Source organism: Strix uralensis, chromosome 11 (genome assembly GCF_047716275.1).
Source record: "Strix uralensis isolate ZFMK-TIS-50842 chromosome 11, bStrUra1, whole genome shotgun sequence".
NCBI lineage: Eukaryota > Metazoa > Chordata > Aves > Strigiformes > Strigidae > Strix > Strix uralensis.
In genome coordinates, this window is record NC_133982.1 from 2,138,855 (window position 1) to 2,158,247 (window position 19,393).

Below are 19,393 nucleotides of genomic sequence, written 5' to 3' on the forward strand. Positions count from 1 at the left end.
TTTTAACAAGCACAGTTTATATACATTGCCAAGCATCAATATACATTGGTTCCAAGGCCTTATTTAGGTACTGTTGCCTCCTCCACTGTTCTTTCCAGAAGCTCCCGTTTTCTGCAGCCGGCTCGCACTCGGTTGCCGAGGCATCCTCTGGGCAGATCCTTCCCGGCTGCTCCTTTCTGCTAGAACCTGGGTCCCGCTGACAGCAGAACTGGCTTTATTTCTCCCTGAATAAACAAATACATACATTAATTTTCAAGTTTCAACCCTACATGCCACCCACACAGCACCTAAGCTGCAAGCGTTCCTTAAGGAACCATGCAAAAGGCAAAATTGTATTAGATGTTGCAAATGTCTCCAGCACAGAAAGCAAATTTGTGAATTCAGCTCAACAGGTGTAAGGGCCACAAAACCAAAACAAGTTGCAGTGGGAGCATTTTTAATGTTCATCAGGTTTAATCTACAAAGCAACCAGGCGCTTTGTTCTTTAAACACTTGCTTTCGTTTGGCACAGGAACACCAGCACTGCAAACAGCACTTCAAGAACACGGAAAGCATCTAACACCTCAAGCCTGGGATAAGTGAATGCATGTGCCAGTGTCCACAGGTTTCTGAAGCCTGCAGTCACATTATCAGATCAGTAACTTCATGTCACTTCTGTGACCTGATGAGCAAGTTTGGATTTCCTGTCATTTTGGGGGGTTTCCAGAAGCTCAGACTCCAACACAGGACCTACTCACAGGTTTTCTTACTGTGTTCAGAAGGTAAGAGTTAACCTTCTGCAGGCACACTTGACCATCTCCAAAATGCAACATGACAGCAGAGAGAAGCAATGGGCAGAAAGGTCAAAGTTGAGGGATGCAAGGGGCACCCTTGCCCACCCTGCTGGATTCAGCCAGAGGAGAGTGACAGACCAAGGTGTACTGCAAACAAGTGACAGGAGGGGTAAGTCAGGAAGACTGACTTTTTCCTGACACTGGAGAGAACTACTTCAGATGAGAAGTAGGACAGGCATTAGGGAAGATAATAAAAATAAAAGAAATGTGAGGCAAAAGGGTCACAGCTTTTACTAAAGCTAGCAAGCTCCAAGAAGCATCATAAAAGATTAATATATCAGGGAGGAAACAAAACCCAGGAATGTAGTGAGCTGTAGTTACATGCATGCAATAAAATGAAGACAGACATTTTAGCAATCGTTGTCAGAGCCACTTCCAGAATACCAACAGCTACTCCACACACTGGAGTCTCCATGGGCAGGGTTTGGAAATCACCATCTTGGTTCATTTATGCTATGGACAGCACACAGACTGGAGATATGTCTGCTTTACTCACCAAACCATCCTGTCTCCTTGGAACAGCTGTCTTGAGAACAAGACTCACATCAATACCGCAAGTTAACACCTTACAAGACGGAAAGACAACCTGAGAACTTCCAAATAAAAGAGTATGTGGCCCCTTCGTATCTGTAGAATTTGACAGACTAGGGTGGCAAAAGAAATACATTCACTTATCCCAGCAAAGTCGGGTGCTCATAAAAAAGTCTGTTATTGTAAACCACACTAGTGATCTGCCAGTAGTTATCATCCCAAGCCAGCCAACCAGCCTTGCAACCTTTCTTTGTAGCTCAAGCAGTTTAAGCAGTTTCACTAAGGCAAGTATTGTCCATGAAAACAAACAAATTGCACAAAGGCAATACATGATCTCACAGTATGAGAGAAAAATTGGCAGGAACAAAAAAGTTCACCGTGATGCTTTTAGCAATCCAGGATATCTCTCACAGGTGACTGCCCTTCCCTTTCTCACATGCATCTATCCAGTAAGAGTGAAGGTTCTCAACCTGTGTACGACAACTCTGACCATGTGCACACACAAAACAACTGTACATTAAGCACTACTGGGAGTCAGGCCCTTGATCTTCTGATCTAGCTGAAACAACCTGGGGAGAAAGAATCACTTTATTGAAGAAAAGCTGTGCTCAGACAAAGCACATGCCCGCCATCCTCTTAGCCTCAAAATCACAGTAAAACAAACCAATTACTTCAACAGCATAAAAAACAACTATGTTTTTGGGAGCATCCTATCTTGACCCATGAACCAGGCAAGAATAGCTCATGAAGTACGCAAGGACAGGCATGGTTTGTGCACATCTGCCAGATAAAACACTATCAGAGATAACCGATTCAATTAACACAAAGCACAAAAAACCATGAACAACCACAAATTCTCTGTAATTCAAGTACTACAGACAAACAAAAGGATTCCACTGATACTATCCTTGGTAAAACAAGATGTCCTTATCTTGGATGTGTCTGGCTGTCATAGAACTGCAGCCCAAATAGCTACGGAGGCAAGAGACAAGCCAAAAGAGAGCCTAATCAAATATCTCCCTCCCCAAAGATGACTCCAAAAGAAGCAGCTATGTGTTTACCTCCTCGAGAGCCAAACACAGTTTGAGAATGGCATGTACATGCAAGCACTGGCACAAGTATGCCCTACCTACCTTTGACTGCTAGCTCCCCCCATTTAAAAACGGCTGTGATCAGGCTGCTGACTGGACACATTAATGACAATCATCTCTGACAAAACCCAAGGCCAAAAGGCTACAGTCACCTCTTGGAGAGGACTGCCACCAGGCACTGAAGCAAGAGTCTGCAGGGTGGCACCAGGCAAGAAGACAAAGTCTTAAGTAATAGAGGGAAGAAGCAGCACCTTCTTGCATCAAGCAGGAGGCAAGCAAACACTGCTCAGGTTTAGGAAAGGAACCCCAACCCAAATATGCTTTCAGAAGTGGAAGTCGGTCTCCTCTCTACTCAACCTGCTGCTTTCCCCAGGAGATTCTTTCCTGCCTCTGAGCAGTAACAGGGACTACAGATTTTCCTCCTGCTGGCAAACAAACAAACAAACAAATAAATAAATTGCTCTTGGTAACACAGTCAGGGATGTCAGGGCTGCAGCAAGCTCAAAATATCTCCTGTAGTGCATACTGGCAGTGACTATGGGCTAGAGGAACCGCGAGAGTACTTTTAAATTCTCAAAAATCCTGTTCCTATTTGTGTCTCACAGCAGGGCTTACACCAGGCACAGTAAACCAGCTGGCTTTTCTAGTCAAGCAAAGACTCAATTTTAGGTGTGAATAAAAAAAAAACTTGTAAGAGCAGAAATCCCTCCTTTTTGCAACACTGTGTGTTACCTAGAGGACTAAAGAGACATCTTTTGTCCAATCCCCAGAAGCATGCACAGTGATGGGCCTCACTTCAAGTATCATCACCTCCTGACCATGGAAAAAATCTCAGACATGGCCAGACTTCACTCCCCAAAGCAGTCCCAGTATGAGACTGTGGCTCATTATACCCAACCCTTTGCCACATTGCCATGTTTGCCCTGCGGAGTCTTGCTCACATCCCAACCTAAATATCACAATTAGTCCTCTTCTGCAACAGCTGGGAGGTTCTCAGGTCTTCAAAGCTGCTGCCATATCCTTAACAGCTAATACACACACTGGGCTCTCTTCAGAGTCAAAACATCACCATTGCTAAAGCAGCCTCCCTGAGAAGACAGAGTAAAGTGGATGGGTAAGACTGGCAAAATGTCTCAACAAATCCAGCTGAATTGTTTTAAAACAGCGGAAGAGGAACAAATAAGATAGTTTTGAAATGCATTTTCCAAAGTATTTAACTAAGACCTTAAGTATGCACTGAGGAGAGGGTGTTATTTAAGCACATTTTTTCCTGCAAACTCTTATCTGAAGACAAGGATCTGGATAAAGAAGAGAACACAAAATAAATGGAGACCTACACAGGCCCACAAATCACCTGCACAGAACTTATACCTTCCTCTCTTCTCCAGCAAGCCTGTCTCTTCAAACCAGGTTAGGTATTCAACTGCAACTAGGTATCACTACAAAGGCAGCGTACATTAACAGAGTCACAGATCCTATTCAAGATACTGACAAGCCTCCTTAGGTGCTCAAACATCTCAGTTTAACACATCAGATTAAGAATCTGCTAAATGAGATGTCTGAAGGTGACTTAAGGTACAGAGCAATTACCTGCTCCCACAGCAGAGCTCTGCATTGGTCTGATCAATCTGACAGTCCTTTTCTCCAAGGCAACTCTCAGAAACAATACTTCATTTTCACCTACATGATGGATGGATTCTGCCTTACTCTAGTATCTATGTGACTTTGGGAGGCTGCCAACTTAACCACCTATGAAGTGTCTGGTTTAACAAATAAATACAAGGTTTTCATTCACCCCTCCCACTCTCTTCACGATGGCTCCCTTCAAGGCTGCTCAGCAGAGGCACAGGAGCTCCTCTCCCAGGCACTGATCAACATCAAATGCACTAGGCTTTTCCCTACAAATCCTCACGTGTTCCTGGTTGCTCCTCATTTTACTAGTTTTCACCACCACAACTGGAATAGTCTCATTTCCTCCCCTTCTCTTGCATGTAGACTGCAGAAAGAAGATGGAGAAGAGTCCCTCATTTTTCTGAGAGCTCTATTCAATCTATATTTATAAGATTTTTTTGAGTGTTTCTTTGGTTGGTTGAGGGGGAAGAATGAATTAGTTGTCACCCACAAACTCATATCTTACTACTTTGCCACAAGGCCACACATGACAAGTCTAGCACTGACAGTATTCCTCTAAATCTCCTTTATGTCAGTTCTTGCCTCACAGAGCATAAAAAAAAAAACCTTGAAAAATCAGCCTGAAAAAACATAGTAAAAAAATTATCCCCGTGCAGTGTTTAGCTCAAACAGGCAGCAGAGAGGAAGCCTCACAGCCTCAGGTAAACCTGCAAACCTTCTGCATGGGAAGTGTGACAGGAGACTGACCCACACTGGTCTGCTCTGCCACCTGCTCGTGTTGGCAGTGCTGCCAATGTCACCCAAGTCCTGGTTTTAGCAATCCATCTGTATTAACTTGCCCATCCATGTCCATCACTCCTAGAGCATATATAAAAACATTACACAGAAAAAGGCAGGCTGCTGAAGGAATCCCAAGACCTTCAGGGAATACACTGGCACACAGTGCTTCCTCTTGAACCGTGGCCTGTTCAAAAGCCACCAGCTTCTCCAAACGACACAGCCAGGAACTCATAGCTAAATTATCCGGCAAGTTTGCAACAGGCTCCCACTGTACACAGAGCACTGCAAAGAACATAAAACACTTAAAAGAAAAAGAGTATGGAAGAAGCCTGTGCCTCTCAGATAATGCTTTTTTTTTTTTCCCTCCTTAAAAAAGTTACTCAGATGGAAGTCTTTAACAGATTCCTCCCCAAAAGACAGTAGTGCAGGTTGCATCACAGCATCCAGTACAGCTTTTTCCTCATTATAAAGGTAAAGAATTCATAGAACAACAAGTTTGTCTAGACTTCAGTTTTCAAAGTACATTACCCAGCGCAAACTGTATTTTCACAGGAACAATGAAACCACCTATTCTTTTGCGACTAGGTCCACGTCAGGTTTTGAGTATTCCAGCCTAGACCTTTTGCAAGTTATCCCTGGGATAAGGAAAAAGAAATAAAAAGCTGTTGGTCTGCTGTTTCTGAAGTAGAAAAGGCTACTTCACTACCCATCACCTGTATTTTAAAATATCACAATTTATTATAACCTCCCCGGAAAGGAAAGGAGCTGGAACTTTTAACCAAAGGACTTTCAACCATCTAAGAAAGCACAGTACAGGTGAGAAATTTTTTAATCAGTTGTAAAAATAACTAACATCAGCCCTCACAATCCAGAAAATATCATAATTTCTGTACTACAAGATGAACAAGGTCTATAAATTGAAGCCATTCAGTTGCTGAGGGACTAAAGAAATGCCTACAATACAGAAAGGTTAAATTTTTTTAGAAGTGTATTCTGTAATGGGAGCCTGAGGGGAAGGGGGAGGGAAGGCAACCACTCCACATTAGGAATGCTCTGAACATAAAACTTCTTGCCATGTGTAATTACCACATCCCCCATTGCACAAAACAAAAATAAAGGCCTCTAGTTCCAAAGCCTTGAACTCTTACTGCTTATGGTAAAAAGAATTAGAGGGAATGAGACTTGCAGGACAAAAATATGGAAGCCAATCTAACTGTTCTTTAGTGAATTCAGGAAATCCACTTACCGGGAAGGTGTTGATGAAGTACTGAAGAAGGTTGAGTATGAGTGAAGCAGCTAAGTAAGGAAACCACAATGAGGACTGTATTAGTTCTTTGATTAGTCTTACAAGTCACCTATAGATGATTCTACAGATTTTTTTTCAGGAAAGACATACAGACCATGAAGAGTCCGAGTACAACATTTACAGGTGCATGGCACGATTAAGAACACATATCCATGGGATTTAACTGATAGCAGTATTTCATCTACAGTTAAAGCATTATAACCAACAGGAAAATTCACTGTATGATGTATAAAAAACAGATTAAATACATTTAAGAGAAATCCTTAGCATCTCTGGGGGGATTCCCTCCACTGTATCAGAGCTCCACATAGCATTATCCTTGTCAGCTACCTTATCTCCTTAATACAGAAGTCTGCATTACAAACCCCGCATCAAGACGAATCCTGAAACAACACAAGACTGAGTAAGTGAGGGTGAGTATAAGAGGAATGCAAAGCAGCTAGCATGGCCAGACAGCAGTACTCAAGAGTGATGGCAGTCACTGTGGGCCCCTGCAGCAAGAGCTGTCATCCCAAAAGGCTGACCACAGCTAAAGACAAACAACCCAGAGAAAGAAATAAGAAGTGAGAAAAAGGGATGAACAGGGAACGATACAAAACACAAGGATGGCAAGAGGAACACATAGGGAGGACAATGGTGGCAACAAGCTGCATAGCAGACAGAGGGGTATTTAGGAAATAATCAAACAGCAACACTTAGAAGAGACCTTGATCTAAGTATTTATACAGAAAAAAAGTAGTTACAAATGCAGGGGCAGAAAAGGACTTACAACTCTCAAAAGCGTATTTTTCTGCACAGACGAGAAAAAACACACCCCATGAACCCTTCACCGAGCCCATGGCTGGTGGTGGGCTCAGTGGCTTTTCCAACAGGCACCTCAGCGTGACACAGGGTTTCACAGGGTAGGAAGCATTCTGACCCCTGCTACGCAGAACAGGAGGCTACAGTGGTTCCTTGCAGCCTTAAAAATCCAGAGACCAGGCAAGAGGCCCACAACAGAGACAGGATTTGGAAAGCAAGCTCCTGTTAACAACACATTCAGTATGAGAAATTAGCTGGGGCAAAGCTTTGGGAAGTAACTTTACGGAGGACACTTGGGCTGGGAAAGGGGGGAATGTAGAAAAACCAGCTGGAGCACAAAGAGTGACAGAAGCATCAAAGAATATTCATCAGCCTAGAAAAGAGAACAGGGCATTGATGTATGCATGTCAATAGAGAGGTAGAAAACTGCAGAGAAACCACCAGGGGCTCTAGGGTTGGCTGATGGGAACAGAAAACATGGAAATAATACGTAAGAAAATGGCATATTAAACTACACAGAGGTAAACTATACACATACCTAGTCTAGACCAAAACCAACACCACTGTCCTAACAGGTATGCACATCTTCTGCTCACATGCACAGAAAGAAATTGCCTGGATATCCTTTCTCTTTAAAATCAGCTCTTTCCCTCCCAAATCAACAACTGTTGAGGAAACATTTTGAATGCAGCCTGTGTGAGGTTGTATCTAGCTAAATATGCCAGATGGATGCTCCAGTACTGACACACCGTAATGAATTCAGTCACCAGCAAACACAGCTCCACGCAGAACGCCATGGCTAAATTCGATGGGAAAATGCAAAATAAAGGCATTCATATTAGACTCCCTGTAGCTTTAGCTGTAAAAAAGCTGAAACAACTGGGGGGGGGGGGGGGGGGGGGGGGGGGGGGAGAGTTCCCCCCACTAATAATAGTGTTGTTCAGAAATGCTGTAACAGTTTTTAGCTGATTTTAGAAAACCTCCCTGCACCATGATGGGCTGAGGAGCCCAAGCCGGTAACTCGTCATTAATGATACAACTCGAGCAAAGCAGACTTGGCTCATCTTTAGTGAGACCTGGATTACTTCAGCCACTTGTCTGTCTTCTGACAAAGGAGGAAGCACAGGAGAAAGAGCACATATGCAGAGCTGAAGGACACTGTGCAAAGCAGCTTGGCAAGCTCGTATGGGACAATCAGTGCTCTTTGTATCAGTGCAAGAAGCTCTGGCTTTGTCAGCAGACACAGCTCCCAGCTACGCAGAGCAGGCGTATCCAATCTCCAAATGCCTGGTCCTGCTGCATGGAAGCTGCACCATCCCCTTCTTAAACAGAAGCAGCATTTTCCAACAAAAGATGCCAGGGCCAACAGCAGATAGAGCTTTGTTTCCCCTTCCCCACAGCAGCTCTTGAAGGGAAAGGAGTCAAGGCAAGCCAAACGCTCCTGCAGAACAGATCCAGCCCAGAGGACACCCCCAGCCACCCTGTTAACACTTACCCAACTCCTGAACGATGGACTTGGACTGTGCCCAGAACTAGAGAGCTCAGTGAGTGAGGAGTGGTTCCTCCTCTTCAATTTGAGCTAGCTGGTTGTTTCTTCAATTTAAGGAGAGAAAATTACTCTGCAGATGATATGCTGATTTTAATGGGATCTTTATTTCAGCAACACAGTTTCCCCCAAGGGCTACAGTAAAACAAGCTCCTGTCTTGAGATAGTTCAAATCCTAATTCAACCTAAAGTGGTCCAGTAAAACAGAGACAAGGCTGGCACTGATGGCCCAGTTCTACCATCACTGACAACTCCCAGATCATTACCAATTTCCATGAAATGAGATCTCTCTCTGGATACCTGTTTGTTTTCATGACCTTCAACCAGGAGTCCTACACATCTTCCTCAGACACCCCAAGCACATTGCTCCAATTGCTCTGGAGTCAGACATAAACTAGCCAAAATTTGACAAAGCTACAATTAAAGCTGCAGAAGCTTGTTCACTGGCACTTGATGCCCATCTTAGGTCAGGCTGGGCACTGAGCTAACATAGCCCCTCCCTCAACTAAATCACAGCAAATGCAGACAACTGGCTTCCATCCGAGAGGCTACAGAGACGTATCCTCACAAGGAGACTGGACAAAGCGCATCCTCTTCTTGGTATTAGTGAGATCTTACTGGCACTTCTTATACTCACAGAAATGAGGATGCAGGGCTGAGGTTGCAATAAGCTGCCACTCAGCTTAAGATCTGCTCAAATAATTTTCTGTAAGAGTTACCTTTTCAGTGGTGATTACATTTTAAAAGGAATTAGTTGGTGTCAGTGGATGCTGGGTGACAGAAGAGTCACTTGGGCTAAAGAAACTAAAAAGAGAACTTTGAATGAGTTGTGAGTTACAGTTCTAATATAACCAAGCTACCAGAAAAAAAAAAAACCCTGACACAATTGGGAAGACCAAGCCTTCTGGCAAGGCATGCAAGTGCTGCCCCTCAGAATCTGCTCAGAACTGAGCGTGATGAGAGAGAGGAGGCCTAAGTGCCCCTTTATCACCATTACCAAGAACCACCTTGCAAAGAGAGCAAATCCAAGTTAAGCATTTCGTGTTTTACCATGTCTGCAATGAAACTGTGGCTTGATGGGCACAATCCTCCCATCTCAGCAAACTGCATGTGATCTGGTGATCTCAGTGCATCAACTAGCCCTGAAGACATATTTCAGTCTTGGGAAATAAAGCAGCAACAGGAGACACTGAAGGCCAAACTAATACTGTGAATATTTACCACAAGCAGTGCAGAGCTAACACCATCCTTCTCTGAACTTCACTACACATCACCCTCGGTTCCGAGGGCTCGTCCCAGTGCACTCGAGGATATCAACAGGTCCATGTTAAAGGGAAACTATGGAGAGGAAAGTCTGGCCAGACACACCAGGACTGTCAGGCACCATCTCGGGCCAGAAGATGCTCCACTAAAGGTGCAGAACGAGCATCCTGGACTGATACAGGCACAACTGAATTAAGCTCCCAAGACAAATACTAATTCCTGCAAACTCACAGCCTCTCTAAGGTGCTTGCAGCACCTCATGGTGGTAGGAGGCAACGGTTAAAGGCATATCAAACCTTAGGGTTTCTGGTTTTTCCTCTTGAGAAATTTAACGCTGATTAAAAAACAAGTTGCCATCTAACCATTTCAAGCCTGAGCCAGCCTACTACTAGCTAAAACTAGCTCATGGCAGTGACCCAGTGCTGGGGGAAAAAAAAAAAAAAAAAAAAAACAACTCATTTTTACAGGAAGTACCACACAAACAGCATAGATGAGAGAAAAAAAAGCTACTCCAGATTGACAGAAACAAAAACCTTAACAAAAAGCTCCTTCAGAGTTTTAGTGGCCCATCACACCTGAAGCACCAACAAAGGAGGAAAAGGAGAGAAAGCAAAATTTAACAGCATCTTTTGTTTAAAATCACTCTCTTTTGAGACATTTCCTCACAACATGGTACCAGAGCAGCACACCGATTCTTACTTAAAATCATCCAAATGCTCTACCCCTCTCATTTTGCTTGGGGAAAATTCGTGAGCCAGTGTCTTCTTTTTCCCCTGTGCATATTTAGAGTCACTTCTCAATCACGTGTGAGGCTGTTCTCTTTACCGCAGCCAACTTCTCTGCAGGAAATTCTGAATCAAGAGCATCTCTTGAGAAAGGGGAACCTGTTCATGGTGAAGTCCATGGAGTGCCGGACACTTTATTCACACACTCTATTCCCATTTGGGCTTTAGCAAACTTCCTCAGAGTCTGTAGAGCCACCCTCAGCTGCTCAGTGAGGTGATTCTCACCCACTTACCACTGGGAATCCACACCAGAAACAGCAGGCTCTGCAGTTGTGAAGGAGCCTCAGCTTGTGGCATCAGTGTCCTTACCCTAAAACTGTTTATAGCTGACCAAAGGAATCTTGCCTTTCAACTTCACCTTCTATAGGAATCACCACCAGACTTGCAAGCACAGCTATAAGAATAAACACTCCCTAGAACCAAGGCAGCCTCAGCAGTGAGACTAAACCAAGAGAAATACACTATCACAACAGGGAAATCTTACTTTCCCCCCACCCTGCTCTGGTTACCTTTGCCGACAAAGTTTTTCTTTCTTGCCCTATTCTCTCTGTTCCCAGCACAGTCCTTGCTGACGGTTACTTTTTAAGGTTTTGCCTCAAAAGTCATTGTGTGTCAACAGAGACCCATCAGCTACAACAGAGCTTTCACCCCAAAACAGAGAGAGGAAGGGAGGACAGGACACAACAATACGACTTGACCTCATCCATTTCTAGGCTCCCGCTGGGTGAACAAGTGGCACCCACATTACTGGTACAGCAGTGCTGAGGCACGCAGCAAGCGGAGCTTTCGGCGTGCAGCTGTTCTTGGCAACCACAACAATCACAAAACCATGTTGGTTTGGACACTGCCACTTTCTACTGTATTTCTGAGCACAAGAGAAATGAGAGCCTTGTCAGCGTGAATTCAAGCTTAATGACAGCAGACTTATTTTAGTCACCTCTTTTTAAACCTTCTGCAAGTAATCCACCGAGATTGCGAGCTACCAGTCAGAAGTCACTTCAGAAAGTAAAAATTTTATTAGAACCGGTTTGGAATAAAATAAAATATAGATGTGGCACAGCGTCAGGGCTACATTTGTTACTGCCCACCGAGGTTAGAGCAATAACCAACGGTAATTACATTCAAAAGCAGTCGCTGTTTTAGCTGACAGTCCCACACCGCCTCCCAATGTAGCTAATGTAGCAAAAACTACTTTTTTTGGAGTTAGATGCAAGCAAAGCAGCACTGTGGAATATTATGTTATTAAGGGTTTGAGGGTTTTTTCTGCTTGGAGGGCAGAACCAGGCGGCTACAAAACGCGGCGCAAGTGACTGCGGCGCGGCACCCCACCCCGCCCCGCCCCACCGCATCGCTCCCCCACACGCGGCCCCCAACGCGGCCCAAAAAGACTAAAAAGTAAGAAAAAAAAGGGGCGCGGGCAGCAGGCGCAGCAGCCGGGCCCGGGCGCGACGGGGCTCCCTCTCCACCGGCCCGCGCAAGCCCCCGCCGGGCCCGTCCCCGCGGCTCACACCGAGCGGGCCCCCCGGGGGCCGGCCGAGCCCCGCCTCGGGCCCAGCCGCCCGGCCCGCGGCCCCCTCCCCGCGGCGGGGCGAGCGGCGCGGCCGGCGGGAGGCGCGGAGAAGCCGCGGAGCGGCGGGCAGGCCGCGGGGGGGCCGCGGGAGAGCGGCGGGCGGCCCCCGAGCCGCGGCGGCCGCAGGGCAGAGGCGGGGGGGAGCTGGGCGGGGGCCCGGCCGTCCTCAGGGGGCTCTGCACGGGGAGACACGGGGGTCAGGGCCCGCCGCCGCCGCCGCGCCCCGCCCGCCCCTGCCCCACCGCCTACCTCGCGTGTCGGCGGGGAGCGGCGCCGCCGCGGCGGGGGGCCCGCCCTCGGGTCCCGGCGGCAGCCGCTGCCCGGCGCACATGGACTTGAGCACCTGGAAGACGGCGAGCGGCGCCACGTTCATGCGCAGCAGGTCCAGCAGCACCCTGCGGGGACACCCGTCAGCGGCGGGGCCGGCACCGGCGGCACCGGCAGCCGCCCCCGCCGCTCACCGGAACACCTCCGGGTCCAGCCCGCTGCCCGCCGCCTGCGCCAGCTCGAACAGCTCCGCCTCCTCCGCGCTCAAGAACTGCTTCCGCCTCAGCCGCGCCTCCGCCATCGCCGCCGCCGCCGCCATCTCCGCCGCCGCCTCCGACATGGCGGCGCCCCGCGCCCCGCCCCGCCCCGCCGCCAGGCCCCTCCCGCCCGCGCCCGGCAGGGGGCAGCCGCGCTCCAGCGCCGGCCGCGGCTCGGCGGGGCCCGGGCCCCGTCCACCCTCCCGCTGCCCGGAGGCCCCTCTGCTGCCCCCGGGCTGGCTTCCTGCTGCCCGGGCCCGCAGAGCAGCGCTCCCGGTGGCTGCTGGGTGTCTCCCCAGGTTCCCGCCACATGTGTCGTGGCTGCCCGTCCGCACGTGCCGCCTCCAACCTTTGTGCCCTCTGCTCTGGGACGAGCCCTCAGCCCTCTGGGAGGGGCCTCTCGGTGGCCTCCCTTACCGCCCGGTTTAGCTAAGCCAACCTCCTTTCTCAAAGTAGACACACAGAATGACAGAATCCTTCAGGTTGGAAAAGCCCCTCGGGATCATCGAGTCCAACCCTCAGCCCGACTCTACAAAGTTCTCCCCTACCCCACATCCCCCCACAGCTCATCCAAACGACCCTTAAACACACCCAGGGATGGGGACTCCACCCCCTCCCTGGGCAGCCTATTCCACTCTCTGACCACTCTTTCTGGGAAACATTTTTTCCTCATGTCCAGTCTGAACCTCCCCTGTTGCAGTTTAAAGCCGTTCCCTCTTGTTCTGTCACTAATTCCCTGTGAGAAGAGACCAGCACCAACCTCTACACAACGTCCTTTCAGGGAGCTGTAGAGTGATGAGGTCTCCCCTCACCTTCTCCTCCTCACACTGAACAGTCCCAGCTCCTTCCATCGCTCCTCACAGGATTTATTCTCCAGGCCCTTCCCCAGCCTCGTTGCCCTCCTCTGCCCTCGCTCCAGCCCCTCGAGATCTCTCTTGTATTGAGGTGCCCAAAACTGGACACAACACTCCAGGTGTGGCCTCACCAGTGCAGAGCACAGGGGGACTGTCACCTCCCTGCTTCTGCTGGTCACACTATTTCTAACACAAGCCAGGATGCCGTTGGCTTTCTTGGCCACCTGGGCACACTGCTGGCTCATGGTCAGCTGCTTGTCAATGAGAACCCCCAGATCCTTCTCTTCCACACAGCTCCAGCCACACCTCCCCAAGCCTGTAGCCATGCAGGGGGTTGTCGTGGCCCAAGGGCAGGACTTGGCACTTGGCCTTGTTGAAGCCCATCCCGTTAATATTGGCCCACCGATCCGATCTATCCAAGTCTCTCCGCAGAGCCTCCCTATCCTTGTGCAGATCAACATGCCCCAGACCTCCAAACTGGAGTCTTTGGTCCGCACCCACGAGGTTGTGGCTCACTCCACCAACCCTCTCCAGCTTCTTTTCCACAAGCTGTCACATTTTTAGCTGAGTAAAACTGTGGTGTTTATTCCTACAGGCACAGACGTGCTAAGTATGTGCTGGACGAGACCACGTCCAGGATCATGAGCTTCCCTGTACCCACCTATGTGTGGACAGGTGAACTCGATGTAGGCATCAAACCAGGACATCCTCACCCCCTTGCTGGATTTCTTCTTGCATTTTTCCCACTGGAAGACAGAAATAGCTGGTTCTCCTCATTGCTGTGGTCATCTGGGTGACTTCTTGTGTGTCCATCCTCTGTCCCCCAAGTGACCTGGATCCTGTATCGTGGGGGCCAACTCTGGATGCTGGTTTTAATCTCATGTCACTGGGCGGGGGTAGGGAAGGGAGCTAGTGAGAGACAATGGGAGCACTCTGGGGCACAGGCAGTGCAGCAGATTTGGGTGCAGAGAAGCCATATGTGCCAGCTGCCTCGTAGAGCTACACACAGATAATCACCCGTGTTCACACACCCAACGTCTGCCTCTGCTGGGCTGCAGCATCTCTAATGCATTTCAGTTCCCAAGCCAACAGAGAGCATCTGGTGTTGCGTGGGGAAGAAAATTGGAAATTTGGGTCTTGAGTCACACCGTGGCGAGGAGACGTCAAGCCAAGATTGAAATTCCTCTATCTAAATGGAAATGAGCAGCGCCTCTGCCATCAGGGAGGGATCGCCTGACCCCACTCCCCCCACAGAGAGCACACACAGAGACCACGGACAGACCAGCTGTGCTGCTGAATGGATATCAGAGCGGGAGGGACGTGGTGCAGGGATGTCCCCCTCCAGTGCCACCACGAGAGACCCTGTCCTGTCCCTGCATCAAGCCACGGGAGAGAGATGCTCCCAATCCACACCCCAAACAACCTGTGAGCGTGTCAAAATCATCACCCGCCACAGGGCGACCCGACCTTGCGTCCTGACGGGCGTTTGGCCTCACTAACAGACAGACATTTACTGCAGCTGCCAACAGGGGAATGAGATGTATGATGATAAAAGAAGGATATTGCTGCTAATGGCCCTGAGCGGGACCAGGCCAGCAGAGACAGTTATTGTGGTGCTGATAGCGGGTGCAGCTGCTGCCAGCATGAATTACCGTGCTGTCTGCAGGGCAGACAAGGCCAGACCCACAAAGCCCGAGGTCACCCTGAATGATGGACTTGCAGAGGGACCCTCAGCCGAGCTGGGCAGTGTGGGGTCTGCAATGCAGAGGGCACTGGGCAACATCCCTGTGCTTGCTCTCTTGCCTGCTCTGGTGTAGGATGTGCTGCTTCCTTTGGGACTGGCTGGAAGCCAAATGCAAGGGCAAGAGCCCTCACCGCGTGGGTGATGCACTCTCCAGCCCTTCCTGGTCCCACCTGGACCACTTCCCCCAGCCCATGGCATCTGGGAGCTCAGCTACAAGTCACAGCAGAAGAGGGCAAGATGCTTCTTAGCTCGGCCCCTCTCTGGAAAAAAAATAAGAAAACCAGGAACCACATTCCCTACGATGAACTGGAGAAGTCTCAGCTTGTACCTCCTTCTTCCCAGCCCCAGCCAGCTCCAGCTGGCAGCTCTCCCTGCATGGCCTGGTCACCAGCATCACAAATGGGGCTGGAGACCTTCCCAGGGCAAGGGATGAGAGACCCTGCCTCTCCCCTGCTTCCTTCACAGGCCGTCATAGACCATGGCTGGGGGTCACACCTTCCTCACCTTTCTCGGTGTAGGCCTGGGTGGGCACATTCTGCAATTTCGAGTAACAACACTCTCCTCTGAACTGTACGGTCCCTTCTGCCCTCTGAAGCATTTCTGGGGTCTCTGACATCCCAGTTTTCCCCTTTTGCTCTCCCAAACCAACAGGTCAGTAGAGGAAGTCATTGGGATCCCATAAGCATCCCCTGAGAAGACCTCAGTTACTGGGGCTGCAATGTGGGATGCAAAATCAGCAGCTAGAGTTCAGATGTCAGGACACGATGCTAGTGCCTTGCACACAAGCAGAAAGCACTGCTGCGGTGTGCCTGTCCAGGGGCCAAAAGACGCCCGTGTGGGAAAGCAGCAAATGCACGTGTAATAAATTAGGAGCACATGGAGGCCGCACCACGCTGCATGCAGTGCCCACCCACTGCACATGCGGTAAATCCAGGACTGCCGCGTGCACAAGGGGCAAACCCGGCAGCCTGGGAGAGGGGCAGTAACTCAAGGTGCTCTACACAAAGAGATGCAAAAGCCCTCCCTGTAAATCAGGACACTGCACAGTCAGAGAGAGCACACTTAAACCAGACGTGCTGTGAATTTGCAGAGGTAACTCTTAGTGCGAGCAGTAAATCAGGACACGCTGTGCATGCGCAGAGAGGCTGCAATGCTGCGTATGGGCAGTAAATCCCAGCGCACTGCACATGCGCAGCAAGGCCACCCCACACGGGAACAGGGAGACAGGACTCACATGTGCAGAGAGCCTGTCAGTTCCACGCAGGCACAGAGCAGGACTTGCTATGTGCTGCCACTTAGAAAAATTCAGCATGCGTATATTTATCCTGGAAATTAAGAGAAAGACTTGTAGCTGCACAGGTCCTCAAGCTGAGCGAGATGTGAAGGACAGAGAATGCCCGAGGCATGACCACCAGATGAGGACACACTCTGAATGCATGAGGTGAGGGTCAGCCAAGAGGTGCTGCGTGAGATCAGGGAGGAAAGAAGCAAGGTCACTTCACTGTGGAGGAAGGATCAGACTTAGGGTAACCTGGATATGGCTCAAATAGCAAACAAATGCAGCAAATGTGCCTCCAACATCCAGAAAAATCAAAAGAGGGATTAAAACATATCTAGACTTTCATACCTTTCTGAGGGTTTTTTTAAGGAAACCCAGCTTCAAGATAGAAAGGCAAATGGAAACCGAATTTATCACAGATACATTGTCTGAATGTAATGTAATGATTTTTCTTTGATAATTAACTTCGACAAGGCGATGCAGTGCATTTAGCCTGGTTAGATTTAAGGAAAGAGTTTGATTTGTGCCCAGTATGAACCAGTTTCCAATGCTGGAAGTCACAGGCATGGACATATAGCAGAGGAGGAACCAGCTAATCAAGTAAATGATGGGTTGTATCAAAAGGGGTGTCTCTGAGCAAAGAGCTGCTTCTAGCACTGTTCCTCCACCCCAGTCTTGGAATTACCCCGCTACTGTTAACAGCAAGCAGTGCAGGGCTGGGAGTGTGCAGCTGTCATGCCTGGGATGTGATTTCAGAAGGGACACAGCCACATCGCTAGCAAGGCACTGGGAAGATCTCACCCGGAAGATCTGCCCAAGCATGCCTTTTTGGAGACACGCCTCCAAAATTGTGCAAGGAAAAGGAGAGAACTGCTCACAAGTAGACTGCAAATTAGGTGGAAGCATCCAAGCATAGAAGTTTTGGGACAATTTTCAAACAGAGTACCAGGAACAAGCAACTGGTTTGAGGATGGTGGGGAAGCATACCAAAGGGTGGTCTCTGAGTTAGGAGCTGAACTTGCCCCTCGTGTCAGATACGCTGGTCTTTATGAGATTTGAAAGGAGGCATTCAGCTGGGCCATGTGTGTGCCACATGCATGTGTGTGCTATGGATGTGCTACACTGCACGTTTTGCTGGTAGCCTGCAGGGATCGGGAACAAATTTTTCTCCTTTGCTATAAACTTTGGCAGCTGAGCTGTTGGGTTATTTGATCCTTCTGCAGATTGCTGTGGTTTGAGACAGAACACAGGGCACTGTGTTTTCTGTGATATTCAAGCAACTTAGGCATCACTGCTAGGGCTGGGGTTTTAAACTAATCACTAGGCTTGGGCTTAAGGGAACTTCTCCAGGCCAGAAGGGCAGGAATCCCATGGATGGTGGACCACACCCCACAACACATCTGAGGGTTTTACCCAGTCCCACAAGGATCAGAGTCACTGGTGATGCTCTCCAGCCTCTGAGGTGTTCAGGAGCCTTGATGGCTTGTGCTGGGGCAGGTGATAAGGCTGATGTCGAGCTTGATGCTAACCAAAGTGCTTAATTTCCAGCAGGTGAGGGACTGTGACAGTTTCAGCAAACACACCCCAGCTTCCAAGGAGGGCAAGCTCAACTTCTGCCCTGCATCAGCCTTTCACCCCACTTGGTTGCCTTCCTCCTGCAAGACTACATCTTTTGGCCAGTGAAGTCCTGTGCAGGAATAAGCACAGCCCCAAGCTGGCCCACAATCAGGCAGAGCGGCACGGGACTCGGGGGCCACGCCAGCTCAGCCCTGACCACCATGCAAGAGCATGTTCCCAGCAGTGCTAATCCAATTACGAAACAAACTTCCTTCCTTCATTATCAGGGCCCGCAGAATGCTAAAACAGCTCAGCGATTATGGAGGGCTTAGCAAGGGACTAGAGATCAGGCGATGAATGACAGAGCTGTTTCACTTGCTGGGAGGAGGGACAGACAACAGAGGCAGCTGGGAGGACACGGGGGATTGCCGGGACAAGTGGATTGGGAATTGCTACAGACAAAGGTCTCTGGTCAACCTTCATGCTCCCATCAGGGTTAACCTCAACGCCACATCAGGTTGCTCAGGCCCTTGTCCATCCTGGGGATTAGCATCCTCATGAATGGGGATCCCCCGTCACCTCTCTAGCCCTGTCGCATGGCTGCACCCGCCCACCTCAATCCCAAACACCACTCACTTCAGTCATGGGAATGCAAAGGTAGCACTAAAATACCCTTGCAAGAGAGACTCAATTCAAATTTTCTGGTGAGCTCCTGATCAGCTCCCATCACAAACAGAGGATGAAATGCACCAACCAGACCGAGTCATATGCTTTTTGTGGGAATCCCAAAATAAGACCCCCCTGGGTCCAAACAGGTCCCAGAACTTGCTTGGATCTGCCCCATTTGAGATCAGGTCCATCCCCTGACCCAATGCCAAGCTGGGGGCTGGCTCTTTGCTATGGTTCTGCATCCTGCACCCTGCTACTACATCTTTCTTGTTGGACCTCCTCCATCACGAGGGCCCACATGGAGCTGGAGGTGTTGCCCTCAGGTTGCAGTGAATTTGCAGGCTTCTATCCCTGATGTCCAGCCTCTCCTGGTAATGCTATGCTTTATCCCTGGTGTCCAGTCCCTCCTGGTAGTGCTATGAAGAGGGGGGGAAAAAACCTAGCTGGGCTTAGGGCAGTTCTGCTTCGCTCCAAAAAAAGCCATTCTTGACTCTGGTCAACACTAACACTGCTTGGAGCAGGAGGGTGGACTACAGACCTCCTGAGGTCCCTTCCAACTCAAGTTATCATATGAGCATAACCAGGTGAAAGGAAGTGGTTATTTCCCTTTATTTGGCACTGGTGAGGC

The 19,393-nt window shown here is 49.1% G+C and overlaps 1 protein-coding gene across 2 annotated transcripts; it reads right to left on the reverse strand.

Annotated features, from left to right (window-relative positions):
* On the reverse strand, positions 1-12,783 carry LOC141948229 (mitotic-spindle organizing protein 2B-like). 2 transcript variants are annotated; one of them, XR_012630399.1, is made up of 4 exons: positions 12,600-12,783; positions 12,388-12,533; positions 5,396-6,163; positions 1-224 (listed from the first exon to the last, which is right to left on the reverse strand). XR_012630399.1 is itself a non-coding variant. In XM_074880422.1 (3 exons), the coding sequence occupies exons 1-3, from the start codon at positions 12,743-12,745 to the stop codon at positions 64-66; spliced, it is 453 nt and encodes a 150-aa protein (XP_074736523.1). In that variant the 5' UTR covers positions 12,746-12,767; the 3' UTR covers positions 1-63. The 2 variants fall into 2 exon arrangements, 1 of the variants encoding a protein (XP_074736523.1); XM_074880422.1 differs by lacking the exon at positions 5,396-6,163 and having other exon boundaries at positions 12,600-12,767.
* Positions 12,784-19,393: the final 6,610 nt, after the last annotated feature.

What these genes read in the sequence shown, in the direction of transcription:
- LOC141948229 (XM_074880422.1), bottom strand. Translation starts at nt 12,745, where the DNA reads ATGTCGGAGGCGGCGGCGGAGATGGCGGCGGCGGCGGCGATGGCGGAG. An exon ending in CTGGACCCGGAGGTGTTCCG is followed by an intron (nt 12,534 to 12,599) that starts GTGAGCGGCGGG and finishes GTGTCCCCGCAG; the next exon opens with GGTGCTGCTGGACCTGCTGC. An exon ending in GCTCCCCGCCGACACGCGAG is followed by an intron (nt 225 to 12,387) that starts GTAGGCGGTGGG and finishes TTGTTTATTCAG; the next exon opens with GGAGAAATAAAGCCAGTTCT.